We start from the raw sequence: 26,948 nt of genomic DNA, 5'->3' as shown, positions 1-26,948 counted from the left end.
CCAATAAACTTTCAAAGTTATGATGGTAATTCAACAGATACCCCCGATTCGGCCAAAGTTCATTGACCCTAAATGACCTTTGACCTTAATCATGAGACCTGAAACTTGCACAAAATGTTCAGTGATGCTTGATTACTATTATGTCTAAGTTTCATGAATCAGATCCATTAACTTTCAAAGTTATGATGGGAATTCAACAGATATCCCCAATTCGGCCAAAGTTCATTGACCCTAAATGACCTTTGACCTTGGTCATGTGACGTGAAACTCATGCAGGATGTTCAGTGATACTTGGTTAACCTTATGTCCAAGTTTCATGAACTAGGTCCACATATTTTCTAAGTTATGATGACATTTCAAAAACTTAACCTCAGGTTAAGATTTCGATGTTGATTCCTCCAACATGGTCTAAGTTCATTGACCCTAAATGACCTTTGACCTTGGTCATGTGACATGAAACTCTAATAGGATGTTCAGTAATACTTGATTAACCTTATGGCCAAGTTTCATGAACTAGGTCCATATACTTTCTAAGTTATGACGTCATTTCAAAAACTTAACCTCAGGTTAAGATTTTGATGTTGACGCCGCCGCCGTCGCCGGAAAAGCGGCGCCTATAGTCTCACTCTGCTTCGCAGGTGAGACAAAAATCAAAAGGGAAATCAATATCAAACCTTTAATCCAATGAAAACTTAACTCATATTCACCATTTACCACAGTATTCTTTTCATTATTTTTCTTCTGACCAAACCATGTAATTTTCATAGCACTTGACAATAAGTCAAGTACTTGCATTACACTCAGAAAGATTTAGCTACATGTACTATTACTTACTTTTAACATTTTCCAAATGTAGTGCTTTATTAGTCATATACTCTTTGAACACACTAAGAAAATAAAAACTCAAACTTGACAATTTGTTGAAAATGAATAGGAAAACAACAGAATAATCAGTGTCTTTTGCTGAACTAGAAATGCTGCAATATCAATTGCAATAATCAAATAACCCCCAAACCTCCAAGATGTTTACTTGTTTAAATCAACTTTACGACATTGATAAACAACTGACTTCCAAATTGTTCACTCTTCCATTACGAATCACCATTGACACCAGACTTCGAATCACACACTATAAAATTTTAAATAACTTAATACCTACAAATGAATGGCTCACAAAAACAGAAAGAAAAACAATACACTATGTTCTTTTTGCAATAGTCAGGTCCAGATTTTTGTGTTAAAAAAACGTGCTCAGAAAAAGTGCTTTAGGCATTTTGTGTTAATGCTGATTTATCAATTGTTTTAAGGTAATTCAGGGGTGCTGAACCCAAAAATGCTGTTTGCCAAACTTGATTCCGACGTTTTCATCCTCAAATCGGCAAAAAACAAAATGGCGGCATTTTTAATGCAGTTTCCCTTATTAAACAATTTTTATGGGTGATAGTATTTAAAAAATTGGGATCTATGCGTTATTTTTGATACCCAGGGTTGCAAACATAATGTGTCCGATTGATTCGTCAGCCATCTTTAATTCCAAGATGGCTGCCATGATTCACAGCTGCTGATTTGATAAATAATATGGCGAAATATTTGATAATTTGGGTGCAATGCTGGCATATTCACATTGGATATCTAGGTGAGTCAGTCGATAATGTCCGCCATTTTTTCCTCGCCTGCATAGCAGAATCAAGATATGGACGTCGCTTTTCCGACGGCGGCGGCGAAGTCAACATCAAATCTTAACCGAGGTTAAGTTTTTGAAATTTTATAACTTTAGGGTTTAGATGTCTTATTTCATGAAACTTAGGCATGTTAGGATTAAACAACGTCTATTGACACAGGTTATAGTTACAAAACGTCAATGTTACCGGGAAATCCAACATAGCGTCCACAACGGCAGTCGTTGTACTATCAACTCCAAAAATAAAGTAAATCCTCAAAATCATCAAAAAAGCTTTCAAGGCAAATAATGAATCAGGACATGTTTACAAGATAGTGAATATGTCAGAGAATTAAAGATTACCTTCCGAAATGGCGTCTATAATGGACGTTGTAACTTTGAAATGGTCCAAATTCATATAATATCCTCCTGGTAGAAATAACTTTGGGGTCTACCGATAACAAAATAAAACATATAAAAAAATCATGATTCCAAAGGGAAAAATTACATTGGAAAAATTTCAAGATTTATCAGTGGTGCAGTTTTGCCCCCCCCCCAAAAAAAAAATAATGATGGCTTAAAAAATAGGCTATTTCTTTAAAATCTGGCTGCATAGTTCATATACTATCTACCTACAATGTAAGAACATTTTTGTGCCTTTCTCAAGTGGGTCATATGATATACATGTAGGTGAAGACAGATTACAGGGAACCACTTTTGTCCATTTTATCAAAAAATTGAAGAACGCTCCAAAAATTACATTCAAATTGGCTACCATTGTTACAAAAATGACAATACTTCATATCTCATCTAGTGCCACTATTTTGGTGTCTCTGTTTCTAAGACTCATGAAAATATGTTTTTCAAGAATTAGTGACATAATTAGGTAGTGGTGCAACAATGAATAAACATCCAAAAACAAACTTTAAAAAATGAGGTAGACTTTCACCTCAAAATTTCCATAATTCACTGATAAGTATTTCAAGACACGTCATTTTTGTGCTCAGGACTATCCTATGGTTTAATGATTAGGGGACAGCAGTCATTTTCACGCAATTTTAGAAGTCGCTTTGGACTTTTTACGACGAAAAGAAAACTGACCATCTTTTTTATTTGTTCCAATTATTATTTCAGCCTTCAAACCACAATACATGTAGTGAAAATTTTGTTCACCTAATTATGACTATGTTTAGCTGATGGAAGTAATTTAAGACTCACTTTGAAAGCCAACTTTAAATAATAGGCAAAACTGACTGCTTCATACCATTGTAACTAATCCAAAAGTATTATTCAACCCTTTAAACTATAGTGTAGACACCAATATCATATTTCCCTAGTGGATTTTAAATAGATGTCAATTTTTGAGTATCAGTATCCATTTTAGACTCCTTAATTGGAAGCCATCTTGGATTTTTAGACATACAGGACCATTGATTGCCCTTGTAACTTATCCTAATGTATTACTTGACCATTTAAACAAAGGGTTACACAACATAGTCATATACCCAGGCGGATATTAAACAAACTATGACAGTTTTTAGTTAACAATAGCCATTTTAGACTCCAATTTTGGAAGCCTTTTTGGATTCTTGGACATGCTGGACCTCTGACTGTCCTTGTCACTTGTCCTTATTTATTATTTGACCCTTTAAACCATGGGTTAAACACCAAAATCATTACCCCGGGCTGATACTAAACAAACTATGTCAGTTTTTCGGTGAGAACGGCCTATATAGACTCCATTTTTGGAAGCCATTATGGATTTTTGGACATAATGGAACCACTAACTGTCCTTGTAACTTTTCCCAATCTAATACTTGACCCTTTAAACCATGCGTTATACTAAAAATCACATTCTCCAGGCGGTCATTAAACAAACTTTGTCGGTTTGTAATTAACGAGAGACATTTTATACTCCATTTTTGCAAACCATCCTGGATTTTTGGACATGGAGGACCACTCACTGTCTTTTTTACTTGTCCTAACGTATTTCTTGACCCATTAAACCATGGGTTAGACACCACTATCATATGCCCAAGGCAGGTATTAAACAAACTATGTCGGGTTTGGGGGTTTTTAGATAACAACAGCTATTTTAGACTCCATTTTTTAAAAGCCATCTTGGATTTTTGGACATAGTGGACTGTTGACTGTCCTTGTAACTTGTCCCGGTTTACTTCTTGACCCTTGAAATCACCAATGAATACAACAACCCAAATAAAAGACAATAAAATATGTAAAAGACGAATTATGAATTTTTAGGCCATGGCAGCCATTTTTACGCAATCTTGGATTTTCAGGTACCCTGGAGTGCTTATGTTCACTCTTTCCTTTTTCGCCCTCCACCATTGAACACATGTATGCACCGAAAAAGGTGTCTAGGGTAGATAAAGTGCCAGTTATTTTAATTTTCAGTTCATGGCGGCCATCTTAGACGCCATCTTGAAAATAACCACTTTCCCAGATACGGATTTTTAGTATGTTATTTTTGAGATCAAATAGTACCAAAAACCGTTCACAAACATTTTTGTTACAAGTTTTGGGGGTCAGAATAGAGTAAAAATGGGGTAGAATGGCGGCCATTTTGTTTTTGCCAATTTGAGGATTTTAACATCAAAATCAAGGTTGGCAAACAGCAAATTTGGACTCAGCTCCCTCAAATTATGGTAAAACACTTCTCAATTCAGCATTAACACGATTTGCCTAAGGCAGTCTACTTTTTTCAAATCTGGACCTGACTACAATGCAACACCCGAGACATTGGATCATTTGTTTTTTGCATGCCCTAAAATAGCATCCTTTTGGAATGAGAGTGACTGATTTTAATCCTAATTATTTCAATTCATGTGAAACTATTTCATTTGGATTATTAGAGCAATTAAGTAAATCCCCCTTAGCATTTAATTTTCTAACTTAACTTGGTAAACAATTAATTTTGCGATGCAAATACCAAGAGGCTCTCCCTAGTTTGAAACAATTTAACTATTATCTTTTATCTTTTAAAGACACTGAGGAAATAATTGCAAAAAAAGAAAAACAAACTCAACAAACAATGTAAAACGCAAAACAAATATTTTTCCATTGCATAAATAATAACCACTGTAAATTAGTATTTTTTTAAAATCATCTTTTTGTGAGTTTGTTTTATCTTCTGTTCATGTTGTAGTGGTGTTTTTTAATGTCATAAGTTCTGTCATATAAATACATGAATATGTCATATCTGGGGGTTACGCTATACCTCGGCGATGCTGCCAGGACAACCGTGGACCGACGGGTAATACCTTCCCCCTTTTCGTTTCAGATAATGGGTCGTCCTGTCAGCAGGACTGGGGTACAAGTTTGAATTATTCTGAGTACAGAACAATTTATTAAGGATATTTTTGATGTACTTACACAGTTTGTATCAATGTTCTGTTTTAAGTGCAACAATATGTTTTGTATATTTTGATTGTTTTTGTGACAAATAAAAACTGCAAAAAAACTAATGAAATAACACATACATGTAATACATACAAGAGGGAAAATAGACAGTTCAGAGTTACCTCATGGGCAATTTTGGTCAAATGACCCTTCTTTTCTTTCATTATGATAGGCAGATTTTAAAGCAAGATATTATATAGGTAATTGCATAGACCAGGTGACAATAGCACACAATGAATATTCTAGGAAGGTATTTGTTGCATTTCTGCTATGAATGCATTAGCATGGTGTTAGATCAATGTACTTGGCAAACTGTGAAATACCAGTCGCTAATGGACGTACATGTATTGTTTTTTTTTGTGTGGATCTAATGAAAAACTCAATTCAAAAGAATATATGAATAATCAAGACATCAAAGTTGGTGCTTATCTCATTAGATGTTAAACGACCATGTCCCTAAATAGACTGGGCTATTTCGACGCCTAAGAAGACTGGGGGGGGCTGATTCAGCCCCCCCTTATGATCTCGGCTGTCGATTGCGCGATCGCGACGAAAATTGGCACACGCGTTACCCATGGCATTATCTACAAAACTATAACATCAAATTCTGCAAAAAATCTCATGTCTCATTAATTATGCTAATTTATGCGTAAAATCATAAGTTTGCTCTAATTAATAAAATAATGCCCCTGAAATGCTAATTTTTGTTTCACATACTCTAGATAGGCATCTGATCAAATTGATTTAAAAAAAAAATCAAAATCACATTTATTTTCTTATGTATTCTATTGTTTTCTAAATTTCTTATGTATTTCTTTGTTTTTCGACTTTTTGTTTTTTATTGTTTTTTCAATGGAAATTGTCGGGGACTTTATTTTGACCATAAAAAATATAAAAATAATTGATTTTAAGCAGTAAAAGGAAAAATAATGATACATTTATGAATTTTGGCTAAGAACACTATTTGCATTGGATTTGTACACAAATTCACGTTTTTGAGTAATTTTGGGTCTGCATGCACTTACGAAATGTTGCATAATTTTGGAACCGTGTACCCGGGGGTCACAATTTTGGTCTCAAAAGTTGCGCAAGACTTGAAGGTAAAAAGTCAGTGAGCCACGTGGTCAAAAAAATTTGCGCTGCGGATTTATCGCGAAAAATGTCGAGGGGGGGGCTGAATCAGCCCCCCCCCCAGTCTTTTTAGGGTTAAACGACCATGTCACTTTAGTACAAATAACCTTCTTCAGATCATGCGCAGAATAGAACTCCGAATTGGCTTATTCTTACTGGAAGAGGTGGTGAACTGGTCCAATTAGTATGTTCAATCTGCTGATGAGCGAAACAGGGTCATCTGAGCCTAAGCGGCATGATATACCGGTATTTTTAATTCAATGCAATTAACATATCTAATTTCATGATTACTCAGTTATACCCTTAAGACTCGCTTGTCATCACATCTTTCAAAAGGTAGGCCTAATCGGTATTTGGCAACAGGCCCCCCCCAAAAACGATTGCCAGTTGATCTGATGTTATAGCGTGATCTATGCTAGTTATGTGAGAATACGGTTGTCAGACAGTTGACTTAGTTACAGTAATAAATGTATTGATCTCCACTACAAAGTTGCATTTGAATCTTAATTATTTTTCAAATGAAGTTATGCGTTCGAAGCAAACTGATCAATATTAGAACAGCAATAGCATCGAAAGGCAACTTCTCATATATCAAGGGCAAATTTTTTGGCAGTCCTAATAATTCTGTCAAATGAAAAATGATGATGCTAGTACCTTTTAGTGATAAAAACATACGATCTTTTGATCCTGAATGGTCATTGTAATTTTGTGATTGAAAGCCTTTGCTTTGTCCCGATACCTTATCTCCTCTCTCCAATCAAGATTGCAAAGAAATATTTGGTGGACCAGTACCTCTAACCATATAATATATCCCTTATGACTTTTTAGTCAAAACATAAACTTCAATAATAGAGTACGACTAAACATAAAGGGTAACAAATCTTTACAGTGTTAGAAACTACAGGTTGAACTTTGCAAGAAACATGATCTACACTGGGAAAAAGAAACAGAAGGTAAAAAAAAATGAAAGAAAACATCTAGTAATTCCACTCTAGGGGCATATTACATTTTGTCTTATATCTGATAGGCTTTCTTGAGCTTCTTAAGGTCATCTTCCTTGCATATCTCTGACTTTGATATCATGTTGATGCATCTCTGCATATCTGGAATGATTCAAGAATAAAAAAAAAGAAACAAAAAAGAGAAGATTTAGCGGGTGAACCTGGTACGTCTCCAATGCTTGTAACTTGGCAATTTTATAAAATTATCAACATTTTTTTTCCCTCCAGCCCAGGAATGAAAGTAAATTGCAACTTTTTTATTAACTAGAATACAGAGAGCTTTTTGTTGAAAAGTAAACCATGAGGGCATGGAAATATCTGGATGTGACAATATTTCCTTCTTACAAGAGCTCAACTGCACATTTTACAGGAATAAATGTGCTGTTGAGCTTTCATATTTCAAATTTGAACAGCAACATTCATCATGATTGAAAACCCAATTATAAAAATGTATATATTGAAAAACAAAGGGTGTGATCACTGTCCCCCTTTTCCAATCGTGAAAGATCTAAACCCTGAAAAAGTTGCGTTGGAAATGCATTCAGATTTTACAACCTTTAACATGGCTCATGCAACAAAATGCAACACTTAACATGATTAAGTTTTGAAACATCTTTAAATTTGCTTTCACAGTGAAAGCCTACACAAACAGGTACCAGAATTGATTTTTTTTTGTGGGAAGGGTCAACTACAAGAGCAGGAAATTTAAAGACAGTTGAGGTATAATCAGCTTTATATTTTGCTACCTTGAACAGTGCATTCCTAATTGTTTTTGTGTTCTGCAATTGCGTTTTTAATCATGATTCATGTTGCTATTTAAATTTGAAAATCAATATTGAACACACCCTTATTTAAAACATCCCTGTATAGATGAATCTTTCATTTGCACAAGAAAATCATTGCATTATCATCTGATTCCCTGAAGGCTAAGCCTTCATGGAATTAACAAGCTAAAAAAACAGATGTAAAAGCTTGATAGAAGCATTACATAAAATATATACATAACGGCATAGTTAAATAAATGATGAAAAACAAACAATTCCTTAGGTATTTTACCATATGAAAATATTCAAAATCTAAAATTTTGCTCTAATAATAGAAATCACATTGCTCTACAACATAAAACATTTCCTCATGGAACATTGTAAATGGAAAATGTTGTTCTTGTCAATTATTGTTATCAAATTAAGAGGGATTTATCATAAAAATGAAAAAAAAATTATCAATAATCCATCATGATGAAAAATTGCATTTTTTAAGCAATGAACTTGTTAGGGGAATTATATTCATTTATTTAGTTATTACCTCTTTAAGGATATTCATAGCATATAATGATTAAGAATATTCCACAATGTCTCAGTAAAGTTTTCTTAGGCATGCCTATTTAATGAGTAATTTTTGCTATTTCTGAAATGTACAAAGATCCACAATAGAGACTGCTACACAATATACTCCTAGTGGAAATGGAAATGGACAATAGGATTAGCTCTGTTGTGTACATTGTCAATTTCACGGAGGTCATTCAAGAGTCTTCTAAAATTGAACTGCTCTAGAAATTGGGAGAATGTTCGTTTTAAAGACAATACTAAAAGCTCCCAGAATAGTGGAAATTTATCTGTATATAAGCTGGCAGTTTCTTCATCACATCAGATCAGAACTGAGTTTCACACCAGACTTTATGTCAGAGCATAGTTTATTTCCAACTGGAATACAACATTTAACTTCTGTGGAATTAATTGCATGCCATCAATGTACTGTTTGCAGTTAATCTCGAGTTCATCCATCTGCTTTTCAATCCATGGATTACTGCAATTGATTGATTGTTAATTATCATCAACACCATCTTCACAGACATTTCAACTCATTACAGTGACTCTTGTTATTCATCTTGCTTCAATCATCATTGTGAACTTGAATCTATTAAGTTTTATTAATTATTCATAACTTTGGATTGCACATCTAACTCTTCAAGAGATGTGAGATCATTATTGTTTGTTTTGTTTTAGTGTATGATTGATCGATTCCTGTAATAAAAAAAAGGAGATCAAATTTAAAATAAAATTTTCATCGTCTTTTGTTGCAGTATCATAACAAACTGTATAGTGACTGAGTGAAAGGGAGAGAGAGAGAGAGAGATAGGGGATGTGTCTTACTGTCTTTGTCCATTTTGGTCAGGAACATGGCGATGGTCTTGAAGCGATCTACACATCGTAGCTTGTTGAGAAGTTGGTAGGTGAAGGCAGGATCTTCTTCAACTAGGTGATTGGCTGATGCACTTAAGATCTTAGCCAACATGTCCCCATCAAGTTTGTTGCTCATAACTAAAATACATCGAGAGGGAAGCACAGTGCTATTGAGGAATGGTCTTTAAAAATGTGTAAATTACTAGACAAATACTCATTTGCTACTTAAGTCATTAATCACAGAAATTAAAGTCCTACATACAATATAAATACGCATATTTGGGTGGCCATTTTGTTGGAATTGGGTTAGACTCAGTTTAAGATCGTAACCACAGCTGAAATTGATGAATCATGATTAACTGAAATCACAACACCTATTGATATTATAAAACCAGGGTGGTGTTCCAAAAAGCTGTTCTTAAAGTTAACCACTTGACTTCTATAGGGTGCAATGCACACTGACCCCCCTGGTGCTACTGAATAGGACTAACACCTTAGATCTATTTGGGACTACAACCGACAGCAACTTGGAGGAAAAATTGTAAATAATCACATCACTTTCCTCATCACTATTTCCAATATCCATACAAACAAATCATTCTCCCCTTCTGACACAGATCTTTCACTAAATTCATTACTCCTATCGTCTAAAATTTAATCAAAATCCTTCCGATTCACTTCTCCACTGCGAGTCGCCATTTTGAACTGGGCACCATACACTATCATTATGGAAAATTTAATAAAAAACATTTATAAATCACTGCAAAAGTTTTGATAACTTTTGTGGAATAGCACCATCTGGTGACCATAGTCTGAAATTTGATATACATGAGCTGTTTTCATCGTCGGGGTATTAACAGCGCAGTGCTGACGCCTCAAACAGACGTCTATCAAACAGAAGATTGATCAAGCACGTAATATTACATGCCCTGCACAGATCGTACACTCGCCCAGCACGAAATATTACGTGCTATGCAGTCAAGTGGTTAAAGCGACTTTTACAAGTGACCGTTTCATTGGTGCTAAATTAGCAACAAAAATTTGTTGTACATCATTTCTAAGAAGGGATCACCAGTCGTTCTCAAATTTGCTCAGAACTTTCGAACAGCTGTATGTAACACCCACTTTCGCTTAAGTGCTAAATCTGCATCGGATATAGAGTGGTGTTCAAAAATTCGTGAACCCCACCAGAAATTGAACATACTTTAAGTTATAAAGCTCTGCCATGTTTTAGATACTTAATTGTGAAGTCAGGTGACAAAATACTACATTCAATATAGTTTGTTTCTCTGGGGTTGCCGAACATTGTAGTGTTGTTGTCTACATTCAAGACTCATCAAGGAGTTCATTTGGTGGAGAGTTTCACTCACTTTTGAGCACAACTGTATCATTAAGCACAAGAAAGGGTCACCTGGGACCCGTAACACAAAGGTTAGCGATTGATCATACGCTTGATTTTCACGACTGATTGTGCGAGGTAGTCAATGGAATCAATCGTAGAAAAATGTTCTTCGATCATTGCTAAGTTTTGTGTTACGGGCCCCTGGTGGGTGTTTCATAAAGCTGTTTGTAAAGTTATGCAAGATTTCATGCATGACTGATGACCTATCTTGTGCCATACTTTCCCTATGTAGCTCACTTAGCACTTGGCATCACACTCCAGTTTTGCGTAACTTTACGAACAGCTTAATGAAACACCCTCCAGTTGTGGGTTTAGTCATGCGTAACATATGTACAGATTCATGAAACAGCCCTCCCCCCCATCATATTTGGGTTTCTACAAGGGATTCCTGAGCTAAGCGTTGAATGATTGATGGGAACATGTGGCCCTTTTGTCGTTGTTTCTGATAACATCCAAACAGACCGTAACATATTGCCAGCTTACGATACTTGAATATGGTGTTAGATTTCAAGAAATTGAACATATCCAAGTTTGAAAACTGCTTTCAGCATCTGTCAATATTAGCTCTGAAGCAGAAAATCTAAATAAAGGAACAAACTCATAAGCAGTATTAATTGACAGCATTTATGCGACAAGGGCTCAAAGATGAAAGGGAGTTGCATCTTTTTTTTCTTATTGATTTCCTACCTTTCGGAATATCATTGGGCTGCACCTGTTTCAAGAGCTTAGCATGTGCCTCAAGATTCTTTCTCCTCTTCAATGATATCCACTCTTGCATGAACTCATAGGCAGTCATCTGCAAGAAATAAGGAGGATTTCACATTTGTACAGGATATTATAGAGCAGTATGTGACAATCAAAAGTTCATAGGTCAATCATACTTCTTTTGGTGACACTACATTTGCTCACACAACACTTGCTCCTGTGACAATTGCTCCAGGTTCAATTTGGTCTCAAATAAAGGGTTAAGGTTGCAAAAGGGTTTTATGTTAGGTTTAAGTTAAGGTATAATGTTAAGTCCAGGGCTGAAATTGTGTGGATTTCACAGCAGAGCAATTATCATGGAACCTATTTAGGACCTAAAACTGCATTTAGCTTCTTTATTTACCTTTTTTTGAGCTGGTAAACCATTTGCAACATTTGAAGACTTTGTTCCACTACCTTCTGTGGTAGCAGACTGCAGTTTCTTCCTTTTTTCCATTTTCCCTGTATCTATAACTCCCTTCTCAGCTGCTGGCAAAGAGGTTTCTTTAGGTGAAGAGGGTACATTACTTTTCCTAGAAACTGGATCCTGCATAGATAAAGGATTGATGTTATTTTCGTAAAACAAATGTCTCACTTGTTCTAAAAGAATTTACACTATACATTACAAATTTTCTGTTAGTTATCATGATATTGTTTACAAATATTATTCAATGACATGAAATGAACAGTAACTTGATTTTACCTCCTTCATCAGGATAAGTCCCTACTCTTATGAAAGGTGAAGCTGTTTAACATTGGGTCAGATGCATAAAAAGTAGCAATTGCTTTTGCTAGGCTTTTGCTTGATTTGTATGCACAACAAGTGGAGCGCCTCTGGTAGTCTTACTTGTATCACGCGATTCAAAATAGCAGCAATGCTAACTTTGAAAACTACTATAAAGGAATTATTCACAAAAACACCATTCATATAATGATACAATACGTTTACTGACCCTAAATGATATTTGACCTTGATCATGTGACCAAAGACTTGTCAGTGATACATGTTTACCCCTATGCCACATTTCATAAACTCTATCCATAAACTTTGAAAAAAATATGACAGCAATTTTATAACTAGAGCGCAGCCGAGCACATGTATCCCACCGCGTCATCCATCCTTGCCATGACGAAACACTCCCATTTGACAACACTATACCCCAGTCCCCCTTCTCATCAATTTTCTTCTCCAAGTACGACAAACCGTAACTGCCTCAAGCAAGCAATTTAAGTATCAAAACACCTGTTTCTTGACGTTGGTCCGAAGATAACACAACAGCCCGGCATATACAGTCACAGCGGGGGCCACACACGATGGGATGCATGCGCAGTGCTGAGTGCGGTCCCTGTAAGCATGCCGTCATTCTTATTCGCTTACTTTCCTTATTTCGAGGTCGATTTTCTTCGTTCGAAATTGAAAATGGACTAAACTGAATACAATATGCCTTTGAAAACATGATTAAATATGGAATACAATAATTTCATTCCGAAGGTCCTACTACAGGCAGAAAAGTCTTACGTAATAGCACAGCTGTTGTTTATCTTTTCGTCCTTTGCTCAATGCTCATATAGTGGCCTGTGGGGGTAAAATTGACACAGCGCCGATTACCCGTGGATTACTTGGCCAAGCGCGGTTGATAAGGGCTTAAAAATGATTTTTAAGAGATCCAAATGGAAAATGGGGTATAACACCGCAGTTTGCAAACTGAACTGCGGTCTTTGTCCAAAGGGGGGTTTTACGTTATGCGATATATAGAGGTCACACAGAAATTTGACAAATAAATACAACTATTATGGCGACAATGACCCTAGCATGCAGGTCCCCCAAGCCCATCTACCATCCAAGTGTGGTTGAAAAGTGACTTATGGTTGCGGAGAAAGAGAGTCTTGCATGTGAACTTCAACGTTAACCTGAAAATGACCTTTGACCTAACAGTGTGACCTATGACTGCAGCATAACATGCAGGTCCCCCAAGTCCATCTACTATCCAAGTTTGGTTGAAAAGTGACTTACAGTTGCGGAGTTAGGTGTCATAAGAGTCTTGCATGAAAACTTTCACGTTGACCTAAAAACCTTTGAACTTACCATGTGACCTCCAACTGCAGCATAACATGGAGGTACCCCAAATCCATCTACTATCCAAGTTTGGTTGAAAAGTGACTTACGGTTGCAGAGTTAGGTGTCATAAGAGAGTTTTGCATGTAACCTTTAACGTTGACTTGAAAATGAACTTTGACCTTACCATGTCACCTCTGACTGCAGCATGACATGCAAGTAACCCAATTCCATCTACCATACAAATTTGGTTGAAAAGTGATTTACGGTTGCAGAGTTAGGTGTCATAAAAGAGTCCTGCAAGTAAACTTTAACATTGACCTGAAAATGACCTTTGACCTTGACATGTGACCTCCGCCCACACCAAAATCAATAGGCGGCTTTGCTATACCGTACTTGACCTTCATACCAAATTTGAAGTTGATCGGACAAGAAATGCAGCTGATAGAGCGCTCACAAGGAAATCTCTGCGGCGGCGGCGGACGCGGCCAAATCCATACAATTTCCTCCAACATGGCCAAAGTTCATTGACCTTAAATGACCTTTGACTTTGGTCATGTGACCTGAAACTCACACGAGATTTTCAGTGATACTTGATTACTCTTGTGTCCAAATTTGATGAACAAGAACAATACAATTTCAGAGTTATGATGGTAATTCAACAAATATCCCCAACATGGTCAAAGTTCATTGACCTTAAATGACCTTTGACCTTCGTCATGTAACCTAAAAGTCACACAGGATGTTCAGTGATACTTGATTACTCTTACGTTTGAGTTTTATTAATCAGATCCATAAATTTTTGAAGTTATGATGGTAATTCAACAAATACCCACAACTTGGTCAAAGTTCATATGAAATTTCAAAAACTTAACCTTTGGTTAAGATTTGATGTTGTCACCGCCGTCAGAAAAGCAGCGCCTATTAGGCTCACACTGCTCTGCAGTTGAGACAAAAAATGAGCAAGCATACATTTTTGATAGAAAGCTCAAGCAATTGCTAACTGACTGCTAGCGTTTCGCTGACAACTAAGCTATTGCTAAATAAGCGTATGCATAAAGTGATCATTTCGTTTGTGCGTTTAAGCACTTGCTTGGGTTTTTTAACGCTTTGTCAGAGCAGCTTGAGCGTTTGCTAGATCAGGGCCTTCCCGTATTTTAATCATATTTAGGCATCTGAGAGAACCCCAAGCTGTACCATAGCCTACATGTACTTTTTCAAATTTATCAAAAAGAAACAAGTTATTTGATACCATGTCGGGAAAAAAGCAGAAATTTGCACTGCCACAACTTAGCGTTCAAGTCTGCCTTTTCTGTGAGTCATGTTCGCACCAGCATGATATCGCACTTGTTCAAACCACTAGCAATTGCTTTCTGAAGGCAAGAAAAGGGCTCAAGCACTAGCAAAGGTTTATACATATGAAACAAGGCATAAGCAATTTTGTGACTCATCCACTTATGAAAATAACCAGAAATATTGTGTTTTGCGAAGGCACGGAACAGAATTTTATTGAATCTTCATGGTGAAATGATTGGGATGGAATAACCTTTGTCATTTAAATGTTATCCTTGGAATGAACTTTGACCATACCATGTGACCTAGTGCTGCAGCTGAACTGCCGGACCGAACGGCAGTTCTCCGAACTTGGCACTTCCGAACCGGACCAAACCGAACACAAAGGCCTGGTTTGGTGGTTCAGTAAAAAAAAATTTGCATATCAATATTAACATATATTTTGAAAAGCATAGATTTTAATGTAAAATTAAAAATAAAAATTATTGGTTAGCGATTGTGCACAATAAGAATTCCAAACAAAATATTTTTACAATCCACAATTTAAGCTACCATCTCATCTTCAATTGAACTGTTATCAACTTAAGAATATTTTATTAACATGAATATATTTTTTCTTCATAAAACGAGGGGACATTTGAAGCTAATCTCGGTATAAAAGTGTGGTTGAATTACCTATTGCCGTAATCGATCGTGATCGCAATCGGACCTATTTGTTTTGTACTTAATAAAGAAAAAGGACAAGACACAAATTCATTCCTCGTAAATGACAAAGTATGACAGCTTCGGCCTCGTCTTTGATTTATTTTTAATCATTCCCAATTTTTTATAAACATGAATTTATTTTTTTCTTCATAAACTGTGCGGACATTTTAAGCTAAACTCTGTGAAAAAGTGTAGTTGAATTACGTATTGCTGTAATCGATCGTGATTGGAATATATTTCACCTTCTGTAATTTCCATATTAATATAAAAGATAAATAAATAAGAGATGAAGGAATGAGGAGAAAAAACAGAAAAGATAAAAATTCAAACCAAATCAACGCATGTTCCCTGATCGTGTTCTGCAACTGGTTGATAAGGAAAGTTGAAACAGGAAGTCCAAACAACCTGGGGCGGTATTCTGAAAACGTTCTTATCTTAATTTTGTTCTTATCTACGTCATGATCTCATATTGGTATTCTGAAAACGTTCTTATCTTTTTCTTATCTTTTGTTCTTATCTTTTTCTTATCTTGCTTTCCATCCTATGCTGAGCGCGTAAATTTACCACTAAAAAGATAAGAACAAAATCCAGATAAGTGGTATTCTGAAAACGTTCTTATCTTTTTTCTTTCTTATCTTTCACGATATTATAGATAGCTAGAGGGTTATCACATCTCACGATGTCCACGTTTTTTCTTGCTCAAAATCGATGGCCACAAGTAGTAACAAGTACCCACATGTATTCCTCCCACCATTTCTTTCGTTCACCCTTTATTTGGCCGTCTCTTTTTTCTATCCCTTCTTTGTTTTTCTTTTTTTCTGGCCTTTCTGTCTGTCTTTCTTCCTTTCTATCTGTCTTTCTTCTTTTCTTTCATTCTTCATTTACATATTTTCTTTTGTTCTGTTCGAATCTTTTTTTATTTTCATTTTGCTTTGTTTCATTTTTACTTCATCTTTCTTCCTTTTTTATTTTCTCTTTTTGTTTTATCTTTTTTTTTCTTTACTGAGTCTTTATTTCTGCTTTTCCCCCTTTTCTCTTCCTTCTCTTTAATAGTTCTTAATTTTCCTTTCTTATTTCTTTTTTATTTCTGCTTTCTGACACTTTTGTGTCTTTCTTACTTTTTTTCTTTATTTCGCCCATTCTTTTTTCGTTCATTCTTTATTTACTCTTTTTCTTTACTTTCCTTTTTCTTCACTCTGTCTTTCTTTTATAAACTTTTTTGTTCTTTCCAATGATTTTTTTTCGTTTTCTTTTCTCAACTTTTAATTTTCCCTTTTTGTTTTTTTTCTCTCTTTCTTTCTTTCTTTCTTTCTTTGAGTTTACCTTTCTTTCTTTTATCTTTTTGTAGTCTTCATGTCTGCGTTAATTTTCCTTTCATTTTTTTCTCTTTCATCTTTATTTCTTTGTTTAATTTTCCTTTTTTCTCTTCCTTCACTTATTACAATTTTATTCCTTTTTTTCTTTCTAACTTTCTTTCATTCATTTTTTCAGGCTTTTTCCTTTTTCGGTTCCTTGTTACTTTATTTCATCTTTTTAGTTTGACCTTTTTCTTATTTGTGTGTGTGTGTGTTCCTTTTAGTTTCTTTCTTTTCTTTCTTTGTTTCTTCATTTTTGTTCCTTCACTTTATCATTGATAATTGTTCTATTTCTTTCTTCCCTTTCTTTCTTTTATTCATTCTATTTTTCTTTCTTTTTTTAATTTTCAAGTTCTTTTTGCTTGCTTTCTTTCGTTTACTCTGTATTTTTTTCATTATTTTCTGCTTTGTTCCTTTCATCTTTTTTTCTGCTTCATTCTGACCGTTTTCTGTCTTCTTACTTTAATACATACTTACTTTCTTTCTTCATATATTATTCTTTATTCGTACCTTCTTTATTTACTTTTTTTCTTTATTTTGTGCATGTGGACGTCTCGAAATAATAAAATCAGTCATTGCGTATAAAATGTCGTATAAAATTTCGCGCAATGCGCCAGAAACAGTGTACGCGTAGCGCCTGGATATTCTCTTCACATAAGAAACGCTTCATGTTGGTGAAACTGCCAATATAAAGCGCATTTTGATTGGTAAAATCTTAAAAATGGGCGTGTTGGAGATAAGAAGGGGGCAGTCCTTACAGAGATAAGAACGCGTTGAGAAGATTTTCAGAATACCAATTTGCAATGATTTTAGCGTCTTCTTATCTCAGTGAGATAAGATAAAAGATAAGAACAAAGATAAGAACGTTTTCAGAATACCACCCCTGATGTCAGTTGCTATAATACTGGTAAAATTCATATTCCGAATTTGAAATGTTTTTCCCTTGTCAATATTTTCAAAAAGGGGTTTAATCTTACTGAAAATGAAGTGATAAATGATCAGTTCCGTCTTCAATCTTGGTTCTGAAGATCAACGCCTAGTGATTTCACAACACTAAAATACACAGTACAGTCCCATGTACTCATTTTCTTGTTGGAAATATGTTTGAAGTCACGTAGCGGTGATCTTTCAGGACCAAGAATGGACTGAAATTTTCTTTTTAAACTAATTGATTGACCAGATATAACCATTTTTCAGAAAATATGGACTTTCTAATCTAAAACATTTCATATTCTATGGAATGTGAATTTTACCAGTATCATAACAGTTGAGTGGAGGTTGTTTGTCTACTGTTTCGATATTCCCGATCAACACTTTCCAATCAGAGAAGCTGCGTTTTGCAGTGACATTGTAATCGATTATGATCATGTCTACAAGAAATAATCATGAAAAAAAATATTCTGTTCTTTGTAATTCTGTTTCTGTCCTCATTCTCTCGCTATCAATACTTTATTCTTTGTTTTTTTTTATTCAATTTAAAAATGAAAGTAGAAATGACTCTTATTTATGTTTAAAGATTGAAATAAATAAAATAAAGTTATGCAACAATTTTTGTAACCATTCCTTTTAGAAACAAAATCTATTATAAATAAGCGACATATCTTTAAAGTGCTTGTCTAAGGGTCAGCCATCCTTTATTTTAAATGTTAGTAAATTATTGCAGCATTTATATTAAAACCCAACCAAACCCGAACATGCGGCCTGACTTGCAGCACTAAATAAATAATGTGACCTCCCAAAGCAATAACATGAAGTTCCCCTTAGTACATCTACCATGGTTGAAAAGTGATTTACGGTTGCAGAATTCTGTGCCATAAGAGTCTTTACAAAAACATTAATGTTGACTTGAAAATGACCTTTGACCTTACCATGTGACCTGCGATTGCAGCATGACATGTAGGTCGCGTAAATACATCTACCATCCCAGTTTGGTTGAAAGTGACTCACGGTTTCAGAGTTGTGTCATAAGAGAGCCTTGCATGTAAATTTTAACGATGACATTAAAATGACCTTTGACCTTACCATGTGACCTCCAACTGCATCCTAACATGCAGGTCCCCTAAGCACATCTACCACCCAAGTTTGGGTGAAAAGCGACTTACGGTTGCCGAGTTATGTGTCATAAGGTTTGTGACGGACGGACGACATTTGGATCCCTAAGTCTCGCCTTCACCTCTGGTGGGCGAGACAATATAGCAATTGCTGAAGCATGCTCCATTGCTTGGCTAGCTATTGCTTGTGCTTAAAGCAATTTCATCTGACCCATTTACAATGGTGGGAGGAAAGATAAGAAATAGCTGAGAGAATCCTGGTGGTTTCTTCACAGTTAATAAATTCTGATACCAGCTGGGGATTATCATACCTACAAATTTGAGTTTCTGATAAATACATTTAGATGAGGAAAACTAAAAATAATCATACACTTATGATTTTTGGTTGAAAACACAATTTGCATTGATTTTGTACAAAAAAATCACGTTTTGAGCAATATTTGGTTGTTTTTGTTGTTGCATAATCTAAAAAATGCATACCCGGGAGTCGCAAATTTGGTATCAAAAGATGCCCAAGTAAAAAGTGAGCTAAAGCAGTCACAAAATTTTACCTGGCAAAAATATTGCGCAGATCGGCAAAGATAGGATTCAACCTGGATGACTGACATGGTGAGAAAAGCCTGACTTACCTGCTCTTCATCACTGCTCTCGGTCACTTCCTCAATCTGCATCCTCTTGCCAGATTTCTTTTTCATATCAACTCCATTTTCTACACCAGTCCTTCCATCATTCTCTTTGCTCTCCTGAGCAGCCTTGTTCTGTTTATCTCTCAAATCCTATGGGAATTCAAGGTAAACAGAAGAAAATATGCAATATTATACTTTTCTGAGGATTCAAGGAGATATATTTGGTTAGAGATAGGCTAACAAACAGTTCTGTTTCTTTCCCTTTCATGTAGTTTTGTTTGATTTCGACTGATACTCCAATGCAATTTTGCTTCAAAGTAACTAAGTTGCAAACAGAACAAAGTGGCTATGCCCATGTACAGTGATTATCATCTTAATGGCTAATAGACAATCTGCTCCGTAGTATTATTTCCACAGCTTGACTTTGTCGCCCTTCTCTAGAAGGTCTCTTGGGTATAGGTTTGACTTTAAATCAATTATCCCTTACTCACCTTCCTCCAGGCATCTTTCACCAATTCCAGTTCCTTCTTGGCAGACGGATTAGCGGGTTCTATTTTGAGCAAGTCCATCAAGTCTTTTACACTCTCCTGGAAACTACCCAACGTCTACAAATAAACATGTATTAAAAGTAGATTAGAGACTGCATTCTCAATTTATACAAAGTTTAATTTAATCTCTTGATCTAATCATGTGGTTTAAGAATGGATAACCAATTGTGACACAAATTTTTAATAGCACAGGTTTCATTTTTTTATCAGCTTATCTTCTAGTAGGAGTGGGCTATACATGGGTCAAAAATACTTTTTTGTAATTTCAATATTGGAACAGTTTTTTTTTTATTCCTTGTAATGTATCTCAACATGAAATGACAATATTTTTTGTCTCGGGTCCGAGAAAAAAGTGTGCCGGGCCAAAATCCAAAATGGCCGCCAAAACCACCCAAAATCACAGTTTTGGCCACAACTTCTTTATTTGGTGGTCTTTTTCTTTGGTTTTGGTGTCTATTCATATGTATTTGGGGGCAGGCAATTTGTTTTCCTATAATTAGTACTTTTAAACCATTATTTGTAGAGTTAAAAGGTAATTATACCTAAATTTTTCAATTTTTATAGCCTTTTTTCAGCCAATAAGTAGATTTTATCGTTCTGGGGTTCTTGGATATTAGATGGTACGAGGTCAACAATAGCAAGCAGCTTCATAGAGCTATATCGCTTTTATTCCTCTACTATGGGTTTTACGGATATTTGTGAAATATATCTTAAATAAAAAAAATGTTAATTATCCATAGGGGCTATACAGTATACAATGTACTGTACATACTGCACTGCATAAATGCATTGGCCACCATGACAAGGCATGTATATAGTGTTATACATGTAGAAATGAGCTCTTAGGTTTAGAATTAGATGCCTCAGAAATTGAAGATATATTTTGTCTCAGAAACTGAGGACATGTTTTGTCAAATATGCTAATTCAGGGGGCGGAGAAAGGTAATTAACCCCACATCATGGCATTTACACTGTAGATATTCTGGGCCCCGTGCATAAAAATTTACCATTATGTTAACTTAATGGTAACTTACATGGAATCCTTGGTTCTGATTGGCTGTTGATCAACGTTACCATGATTATATAGTTACCTGACCCCATAAACATAGGCCAGTTAGACACCACGACCAGGTAAAAAAAGCCTCCAAATGAAGAAGATATGGCTACATGTAGATATGTGATGTACACGTGTATATAATACATGTATGTGATATTTTATGTGCAATTTACGTTGCTGGTTTCATCATGTACATCAGCTGACAAGCAATCAAATTCACAATTCCCAATCTAATTTTAAACCTTAAGAGCTTGTAAAACAATGTATTTCTATGACACTATAGTTTATATACAGGCCTTGTCATATGTCATGGTGGTCAATGGCAATGTAGTATGTACAGTAACAGTACATTGTATACTGTATTGCCCCTATGGATAATTAACATTTTTTTATTTAATAAAATATATTTCAGAAATACCCGTAAAACCCATAGTAGAGGAATAAAAGCAATATAGCACTATGAAGCTGCTTGCTATTGTTGACCTCGTACCATCTAATATCCAAGAACTCCAGGATGATAAAACCTACATTTGGCTGAAAAAAAAGCTATAAAAATTGGAACTTTAGGTATAATTACCTTTTAACTCTACAAATAATGGTTTAAAAGGGCTAATTATAGGGAAAACAAATTGCCTGCCCCCTAAAACATATTAATAAACACCAAAACCAGAGAAAAAGACCACCAAATAAAGAAGTTGTGGCCAAAACTGTGATTTTTTTCTCGGACCCGAGACAAAAAATATTGTCATTTCATATTGAGATAAGGTAAAAGGAACACAAAAAACTGTTCCCACAGTAAAACCAAAAATCACCCATTTATAGCCCACTCCTACTTCTAGTCCACTCCTACTTCTAGTCAGGTAATTCATAACTGTATTGGAATATTAACTTTTTGCCACTGTAGCATGATGAAATAGCACAAGAAACATAATTTTTTTTAAACACATTTTTGGCATCCAATAAGAGTTAGACCATTAGGTTTGAAATGGAAATTTCTGGTAACAAGCTGATTTTCTCAGGATAGGTCCAGAAAAATGTCTAGAATAACATACCAAAAGTCCCCATAAATCCTCCATGGGGGTTTTCCGTAATCCAAGATGGCGTCCAAAATGGCCGCCATTCACAGATAATGGACATAACTCACTCTTTATTCACACTAAACACCACACTTCGGTGCATATTTATTGGTTTAACGAGGTAAAAGATCTAGTGATACAGGGAAGAGTAAAAAATAAGCAGACTAGGGTACCTAAAAATCCAAGATGGTGTCCAAAATGGCTGCCAAAGCCTAAAAATCCACCATTCATCTGTTACTTCCTTTAATGTCTTTAATTTTGTTTCTATTTAATTCTATTTAATGGATTTAATGGTCAAGTAATAGATTGGGACAAGTGACAAGGACATTAAATGGTCAAGTATGTCCAAAAATCCAAGATGGCTTCCAAAAATGGAGGCTAAAATGGCTGTTTTTACTTACGAATGGACATAGTTCCTTTGATATCTGACTGAGATATGATTTTTGGTGTCTAAACAATGGTTTTAAGGGTCAAATTCTAAATTTTGGACACGTTAAAAGGACATTCAATGGTCAAGTACGGGCAAAAATCCAAGATGGCTTCCAAAATAGGAGTCTAAATTGACACTGCTGTTACTGAACAATTGTCACACCTCATTAAGAATCCACCAGAGATATATAATTGTGGTGTCTTTACTATGACTTTAAGTGTTGAAATAATAAATAAGCACATGCAGAAAGGACAATCTGACGTCCAATATGTCTAAAAAGCGAAGACGGCTTCTAAAATGGAGTCTTAAATGGCTGCTGTTTCATACAAATTGACATAGGTCATTTAATATCTGCATGGGAGATAAGATTTTGGTGTCTAAACCATGGTTTGAAGGGTCAAATAAAAACATTGGGACAACTTACAAGATGGCTTCCAAAAAATGGAGTCTAAAATGGCTGATATTTCTTCTAAAATAACATAGTTAATTTGATTTCCGCCTGAGAGATAATATTTGGGTCTCTATACTATAGTTTCAAGTGTCAAATAATACTTTGGGACAGCTTATGATGATATGCAATTATCAATTTGCTTCATATTCTAATATGGCTTCCAGTATGGCATTTAACTCCCATCGCTTAAAAATAGTCATACGCAATATTCACATGTGAGAAATAAATTTTGTTTCTGCACTATGGTTTGAAATGTCAAATATATATTAAGTACAAGTCGATCGCAAGAATGTTCAGTTTTCCACTACATGTGCTATTTGGTTCCTAAATTGAGCAATAATGCCTGCTATTACCCACTCCTAAATTGTTAAGATTACTCTTCCCAAATGTATTTAAGCGTAGCCACCACAGTTATTCCTCACATGAGGATATTTTATGAGTTATGATAATTTTTAAAGTCATTTACATGCCATTTTGTAAGCCATTTTGGATTTTTAGGAAAACAGGACAACTGCATTATAATAAATATAGGATTTGTATAGCGCACGTATCCACCTTGCTAGGTGCTCAAGGCGCTCCTTTATCACCCCGGCAAAGCTAGTCTACCATTTATGGTGCACACTGCTTTTTGAGGAATTACTTCCTGCCGGTACCCATTTACGTCACCTGGGTTGTGTGCAGCACAGTGTGGATAAATTTCTTGCTGAAGGAAAACACGCCATGGGTAGGATTCGAACCAACGACCCTCTTTTTGAAAGGTGAGCGTCAGAACCACTAGACCACAACGCACCCATATCATTGTTTGCAATCCCAAAATATTATTTGACCCTTCAAACCAGGGATTAGACACCAAAATCATATATATCAGGCAAATATTAAATTCTCAAAAGTCATTTTTTATCATTTTTATTTCTTTTGGCATCACCTTTGCCTGGGAGGTGAAAAGCAAACTGAATCACTGTGATCCACAAGTCTCTCCTCGAGATATAACTGATTTATACTCCATTTTTGGAAGTTATCTTGGATTTCTGAACATAATGGACCACTGGCCTACGGTCTAGACACCAAAAACATATCTCCTAGGTGAATATTAAACAAACTGTCGAATAACAGTAACCAATCATTTATACCCAATTTTTGCAAGCCATCTTGCAGTGTTGAGCACAATTGACCACTGTCTGTCCTTTGAATGAGACCACGGGTATGCAGATATTAAATGAACTTTGTCAATTTGTACGTTAACAGCAGCCATTTTAGACTCAATTTTTAGAAGCTGTCTTCGATTTTTTAGACATACTGAACCTCTCTGACTGTCCTTTTTACTTGTGCTTATTATCATTCAACACTTAACCCTATATAGCCCTAGCTATTTTGAAATTGCATAGCCTGGGGGGGGGCCTATAAGGCCCCCCCCCCCGCAGATCTCGGCCGTTTATAGACCGATTGCGACCAAATTTGGTGTGTGGGTGTCTCATTATGTATTTTACAAAAATGCGTTGTCAAATTTGTGATATTTATTATCATTTTTGATTTATCTAATTAATTATGCAAATATATTCAAATTTTTTCAAGGAATTTTCATTTTTTTGTAGTTTCCCCCCATTTTATGAGAAAATGCAATGGAATCAAGCATGTTAGTAACCAGTCATGTAATCTAAAAGACAGCTCACTCAACTGTATTGAAATTGTATAATTATTAGATTATAATAGTAATTAAATATATGCGCATATGCTAATTTTTCTCGAAATTCTGAATTTCACAAACATATTGATTACCACGTCTGGGCATAATTTTTTTTTTCTAATTGTGTACTGAAGAAAGGTGATATTTACTTTATATTTTGACATTATATCATCAAATAGTGAAAATACTTATGCAAATTAGAGATAAATAAATATTCATTAGCAGCCAGAAAGTTGAATGTTTCAAAGTAATTTATTAGATGTTGGATAATATTCTTGCTTCCTTCCGTGCTTCCAAATTCTTATGTATTTCTTTGTTTTTAATTTATTATGTATTTCTTTATTTCAAAATCTCTATTTTGTATTTTTTTTTTTTTAATCTAAAATAGTTGGTGATAGCCCAAAAGAAAGTTATGTGAAGAAAAACAGAAAAAAAAACATTCATCTGACAACACTTCTTGTAAAACCCATACATTGTACACACAAAAGTTGATGGAAATTGCCATTTTCGGTGACATTGGTCACGAATATGTGCTATATCTCCACAAGTGTATCAGGCCTCGAAATAATTGACGGCCATGGCCGCCGATGCCCCCGACGGCCGTCGATGCCCCCATTACTGGCCGTCATGCCCTTCTTCTTTTAGCTAAAAGTTACGGCCACTAAAAATGTGCCCTTTTTATATGGCCGTGGTGCCCTTTTTTTCTCATAAATGTGCCCTTTTTCTGATATATAATGTACCCCTTTTGAAAGTCTGCACCTTTTTTTCTGAGCGAGGAAAACTTTTCTCCGATCTCAAAAAGTATTCAATACCTTAGCTTTACCAGCGACGTCCAGTGCGTGTATGCAGTCTAGTCCGAAGACGTGCCGAACAATGAGCTAGCTATACACAGCTGGCCGGCCGGCCGGCTGCTAGCGCGCTTTACATATGCTATGTAAGCTGCAGCATAAGAATGGACGAGCGCGAGCTCCGTATGTGTACTACACAAATGTCGCGCGCGCTGTACTGTCCTGGCGAGCGCGCGCGATGCGTAAGTACAGTACTTTGAATGGGAGTGTTTCATAAAGCTGTTCGTCAGTTATGAACAACTTACGAACGACCGGTGATACTTTCTTGGGTGCTAATCAGATTCACATTTAATTACATGTAGCTCAAGAAGGTATCACCAGTCGTGCGTAAAGTTCATTTTTTCTTAAGTAAATAATGTGGTTTGGTAATGAATCTGATGTATAACATCGACTATGGAAAGCCCCCCCCCCCACGCCGCGAAACTGTAACACCTACAAATAATTTATTACATGCCCCATAAAAAGTGGCCTTGGTGCCCCTCTGTATGGCCTTGGTGCCCTCTGCTGCCTGGCCTCAGTGAAAAAGTGCCCCTCAAAAAAGTGGCCTTGTCCCCAAAAAATCCTATTTCGAGGCCTGGTGTATCACCAATTTTCGCGAACAGGGTCTCAAAATATGCAGAGATGTGAAAGAAAAAAGTCATGAAATTTCAGCGTATTATTTTTTTGCATTTAGAAGTTATTGCGAAAAATGTTGAGGGGCTATATAGGGTTAAAACAATTGTTTAGACACCACAATTATATCTCTCATGTGGATTTTTTAATGAAGTATGTCAATTTTTCAGTAACAGCGGTCAATTCATTCTACATTTTTAGGAAGCCACCTTGGATTTTTGGACATATCTGACCAATGAATATCATTTTAACTTGTTCAAATGCATTATTTGACCTTTCAAACCATGGTTTAGACACCAAAATCATATCTCCCAGGTGGATTTTTTAACGAAGTATGTCAATTTTTCAGACTTTTTTTTAAGACTCGTTTTTGGAAGCGATCTTGGATTTTTGGACATACCTGACCACTGAAGCTTCTCTGAACTTGTACAAATGTATTATTTGACCTTTAAAACCATTGTTTAGACACCAAAATCATATATCATAGGCAGATATTGATAAGCTATGTCCATTCGTAACTAAAAACAGCAATTTTAGACTCTATTTTTGGAAGTCATCTTTGATTTTTGGACAAACCTGACCACTGAATGTCCTTGTAACTTGTCCCAATGTATT

General features: G+C 35.5%; 1 protein-coding gene across 5 annotated transcripts in view; it reads right to left on the bottom strand.

The window, feature by feature from the left end:
* Positions 1–6,637: 6,637 nt before the first annotated feature.
* Positions 6,638–26,948, bottom strand: part of LOC121415536 (sperm-associated antigen 1-like) — a 72,967-nt gene continuing 52,656 nt past the window's right edge. For 4 of the 5 annotated variants that reach the window (XM_041608780.1, XM_041608771.1, XM_041608789.1 and 1 more), the window contains exons 18-23: positions 20,119–20,232; positions 19,631–19,777; positions 11,906–12,088; positions 11,485–11,593; positions 9,366–9,533; positions 6,638–7,314 (exon numbers count right to left, since the gene is read on the bottom strand). In XM_041608780.1, the coding sequence (XP_041464714.1) occupies positions 7,226–7,314; positions 9,366–9,533; positions 11,485–11,593; positions 11,906–12,088; positions 19,631–19,777; positions 20,119–20,232 (810 nt within the window). In that variant the 3' untranslated portion in view covers positions 6,638–7,225. Of the gene's footprint in view, positions 7,315–9,365; positions 9,534–11,484; positions 11,596–11,905; positions 12,089–19,630; positions 19,778–20,118; positions 20,233–26,948 lie in introns of those variants that run through there. The other variant, XM_041608806.1, reaches the window with a different exon arrangement.

Source organism: Lytechinus variegatus, chromosome 1 (genome assembly GCF_018143015.1).
Source record: "Lytechinus variegatus isolate NC3 chromosome 1, Lvar_3.0, whole genome shotgun sequence".
In the NCBI taxonomy this organism is placed as follows: Eukaryota; Metazoa; Echinodermata; class Echinoidea; order Temnopleuroida; family Toxopneustidae; genus Lytechinus; species Lytechinus variegatus.
Note: the sequence above shows the minus strand (reverse complement) of the source record. Positions and strands in the feature narration are given on the sequence as shown.